Source organism: Lathyrus oleraceus, chromosome 2 (assembly GCF_024323335.1).
Source record: "Lathyrus oleraceus cultivar Zhongwan6 chromosome 2, CAAS_Psat_ZW6_1.0, whole genome shotgun sequence".
NCBI classification, from domain to species: domain Eukaryota; kingdom Viridiplantae; phylum Streptophyta; class Magnoliopsida; order Fabales; family Fabaceae; genus Lathyrus; species Lathyrus oleraceus.
Genome location: NC_066580.1, coordinates 27,442,131 through 27,445,900, shown reverse-complemented (window position 1 = coordinate 27,445,900; position 3,770 = coordinate 27,442,131). Strand labels below are relative to the sequence as shown.

The 3,770-nt window shown below is 32.0% G+C and overlaps 1 protein-coding gene across 1 annotated transcript; it reads left to right on the top strand.

Annotated features, from left to right (window-relative positions):
- Nucleotides 1-252: 252 nt before the first annotated feature.
- LOC127121730 (uncharacterized) lies at nucleotides 253-2,351 on the top strand. The gene is made up of 3 exons (XM_051052176.1): nucleotides 253-442; nucleotides 503-952; nucleotides 1,141-2,351. The coding sequence occupies exons 1-3, from the start codon at nucleotides 253-255 to the stop codon at nucleotides 2,349-2,351; spliced, it is 1,851 nt and encodes a 616-aa protein (XP_050908133.1).
- Nucleotides 2,352-3,770: the final 1,419 nt, after the last annotated feature.

Here is a 3,770-nt window from a genome sequence, read left to right as displayed (position 1 = left end):
GTTATGGACTGTCGTTAGACGAAAGCTGATAGATTAGGTCTGGTGTGTGAGAATGGAGTTCTTGAATTCTCCGGAAAAAATATTCCCGACAATAATGATATTTTTTATTGTCCTTGTGTTACTTGCGGGAATATCAAAAAATGGTCAAAGAAAGAAATATTACATCATCAATGTTGTGATGGAATATGTCAAAATTATACAACATGGATGTGGCATAGAGAAGTGGATAATGATCAAAATGCAACATCGCAAATGGATGAAGATGATGAAGATATGTATGATCGACTAGAAGATATGATCTGTGATATTGGAGAATCGTCTTATACGAAAGCCCATATTTATGATACTTTATGTATCTATGAAGATGTACCTTTATATAAGAGGTGCACCAGTTTTACAAGATTGTTTGCGTTGTTAAAATTGTTTAATCTAAAGGAAAATGGTGGGTAATCGAATAAAAATTTAACATAATTTCTTGATTTGTTGAAACAAATGATACTAGAAGATAACAATTTGTCAGATCGTTGTTTTGAGGCCATTAAGATATTGTGTCCAATGGGTTTAGAGTATGTCAAAATACATGCATGCCCTAATGATTGCATATTATACATGAAAAAGTATGAAAATTTGGATAAATGTCCAAAATATGGTGAGTCACACTACAAGATGAAGAACAACAATGGTGATGACAATAACATTGTTAGTAAGAAGCGGCCTTCTTCTAAAGTGTTATGGTACTTGCCAATAATTTCAAGCTTAAAGAGACTTTTTGCTAATACGAATGGTGCAAAGAATGTTAAATGGCGTGCAGATAAAAGAAAATATGATGGAAACATTTTCCAAGTAGCTTATTCTCTACAATGGAAGAAAACTGATTCATTGTTTCCGAATTTTGGACTTGAGCCAAGAAACCTTAGGGTTTGGCTTTCCATAGGTGGAATAAACCCCTTCGGTAATCTGAGTACTAACCTTGTTCATGTTACGTTCTTCTCACGATTTATAACCTATATCATTGGTTGTGCATGAAGCGCAAGTATATGATATTAAGTATGATGATTTTTGGACTAAGACAACCTAGAAACGACATAGATGTTTATCTAAGTCCATTAATTGATGATTTAAAACTTTTGTGAGATGAAGGTGTTGGTGTTGGTGTTGATGATGTATATTCTGGTGAAAAGTTTAAGATGTGTGCAATGTTATTTTGCACAATCAACGACTTTACTGCATATGGTAATTTGACTGGATATAGTGTCAAAGGACATAAAGCATGTCCTATATGTGAATATGATACCTGTTTTCACCAGTTTGAGTTTAGAAAAAATACATTTTTCCTTGGGCATCAAAAATTTCTAAAACCCTATAATTCTTATCGTAGATTGCAGGAGGCTTTAAATAGAGAGCATGAGTTTGAAAGCGCTCATAAACCTTTAACTGGTGATGAAGTTTATCAACAAAAAGAACACCTTAATGTTGACTTTGGAAAGACTGAAGACGGTCCCGTTGAGAGAGATATTTGGAAAAATAGATTGGTGTTCTTTGATCTTTCATATTGGTCTAAACTCGATGTAAGACATTGTCTTAATGTGATGCATGTAGAGAAAAATGTGTGTGATAGTTTGATAGTAACACTTATAAACATTCAAGATAAGACTAAAGATAATAAAAATTCTCATTTAGTCATGGTGAAGATGGGTATACGACAACAATTAACTTCAGAAGATAGAGAAAAAAGATCTTATTTGTCACTGGCATGTCACACTCTATCTAAAAAAGAAAAGAAAAGTTTTTGCGAGTGTTTTCCTGGTACCAAAGTTCCTGAAGTTTACTCTTCAAACATCAAGAAACTTGTACCAATGAAAGATCTCAAGTTAATTGGTTTAAAATTTTATGATTGTCATGTCTTGATGCAACAACTTCTACCAGTGGCTATCCATGGCATCCTTCCAAAAAATGTAAGAGTAACTATAACCAGACTGTGCTTATTCTTCAATGCTATATGTAGTAAAGTTCTTGATTTCAAAAAATTAGATGACTTGGAAGAAGAGACTGCAATAATATTGTGTCAATTAGAGATCTATTTTCCTCTATCATTTTTTGACATTATGGTTCACTTACTTGTTCATCTAGTCAGTGAAATCAGATTTTATGGTTTAATTTATTTAAGGTGGATGTATCCTATAGAGCAATACATGAAGATATTGAAAGGATGTACGAAGAATCATCACCGACCGGAAGCTTCGATCATTGAAAGGTACACCACAAAAGAAGCTCTTGAGTTTTGTTCAGATTATTTGTCGGAAACAGAGTCTATTGGAATTCCAAAGTCTCATCATGATGATAGATTTTAAGGTAGAGAGGTACTCAAGGTTTAAGTTTTAAGTTAATGAATAGGAATGTAGTTCTTCAAGCACGTTTCTATATATTTCATAATCTTAGTGTAGTTGAACCTTACATAGCTACACACAAAAAAGTTATAAAAAAAATATCCCCGAATGAATGACAAGTGGTTGTTGACACATCATAACAAGGAATTTATAAGTTGGTTTAATAATATGATTTCTAATAATGGTTATGCATCCGAGACAATTAAATGGTTGTCGTACATGCCAAAATTTACTATGATAATTTGGACGACATATGACATTCCTAATTATTCCTTTTATACAAAAGTAAAATATTATTGAAGTACAATGCAAAATAGTGGGGTTATGGTTGAGGCTGCATCCATGTAGTTCTCTAGTTCGAAAGATAAGAATCCTATTTTGGTGACCACTACGTTCTACGGTGTCATTGAGGATATTTTAGAGATTGATTATGTTACTTTCAAAGTGTCTTTATTTAAATGCATGTGAGTTCCCAATAATAATGGTGTACAAACTGATGAGTTAGGATTCACAAGGATTGCCCTTGGCAAGACAACTTATAACACCGAACCATTCATCATGGCTACTCAAGCAAGACAAGTTTTTTATGTGATAGACCATGCAGACTTATCGAAGTGATGGTCAATTGTTCTCAAAGGAAAACACATTCCTCATAATGATGATGAAAGTGTTGATATTTATTCCATTATTTCTCATGGAACACAAATTCTTACTTCATATGAAGAAGTTGATAGAGATGATATACATGTTATTTGTAACGATCATCACAAAGGCATATGAAAAAATTAATAAGTAAGTATTTTATATTCTTCATTCATAATTGATTGTATGTTATAATTTATAATGATGTTATTTTCTAACAACTATTATTATTTGAAATTATAGGTGTTTAAAATCAAGACACCAAGATAACAAGATAGTTTTATTTGATGTAATGACATGTATATTGTAGTTTGTTTTGTGCCATTTTTGGTTTTGATGTAATATATAATTTTTTGTTCCTAATGGAATTGTGTCATTGATGAAAAACAATCTTTGGTTCCTAATGGAATTATGTCATTGATATAATACAATTTTGTTTAATTCAATTCACAAAGGGGTGTATTATTGTTTCTTGTCTGACACGATTCGAAAATATTCAGGTTAAAAATTTGGGAATGCTGGAAAACTGAAAAATATATTTAAAAAAACACTTAATATCACAACGGTTTTTAATTCAACCATTGTCATACGTAGAGCATTATCCATAATAATAAAACTCAAGAATGGCGTTGTAGGGATTCAAACCCAAGACCTATAAATCATTTCACAACGGTTGTTATACATAATACGCTACCTAACTTATAACCATGGCCACTCGCCCATTGTGGAAATCAGCTTACA

Coding starts and splice junctions, on each gene's coding strand:
- LOC127121730 (XM_051052176.1), top strand. CDS start 253: ATGGATGAAGATGATGAAGATATGTATGATCGACTAGAAGATATGATC. Junction 443..502: donor GTTTAATCTAAAGGAAAATG/GTGGGTAATCGA, acceptor AAATGATACTAG/AAGATAACAATTTGTCAGAT. Junction 953..1,140: donor AGGTGGAATAAACCCCTTCG/GTAATCTGAGTA, acceptor TGTGAGATGAAG/GTGTTGGTGTTGGTGTTGAT.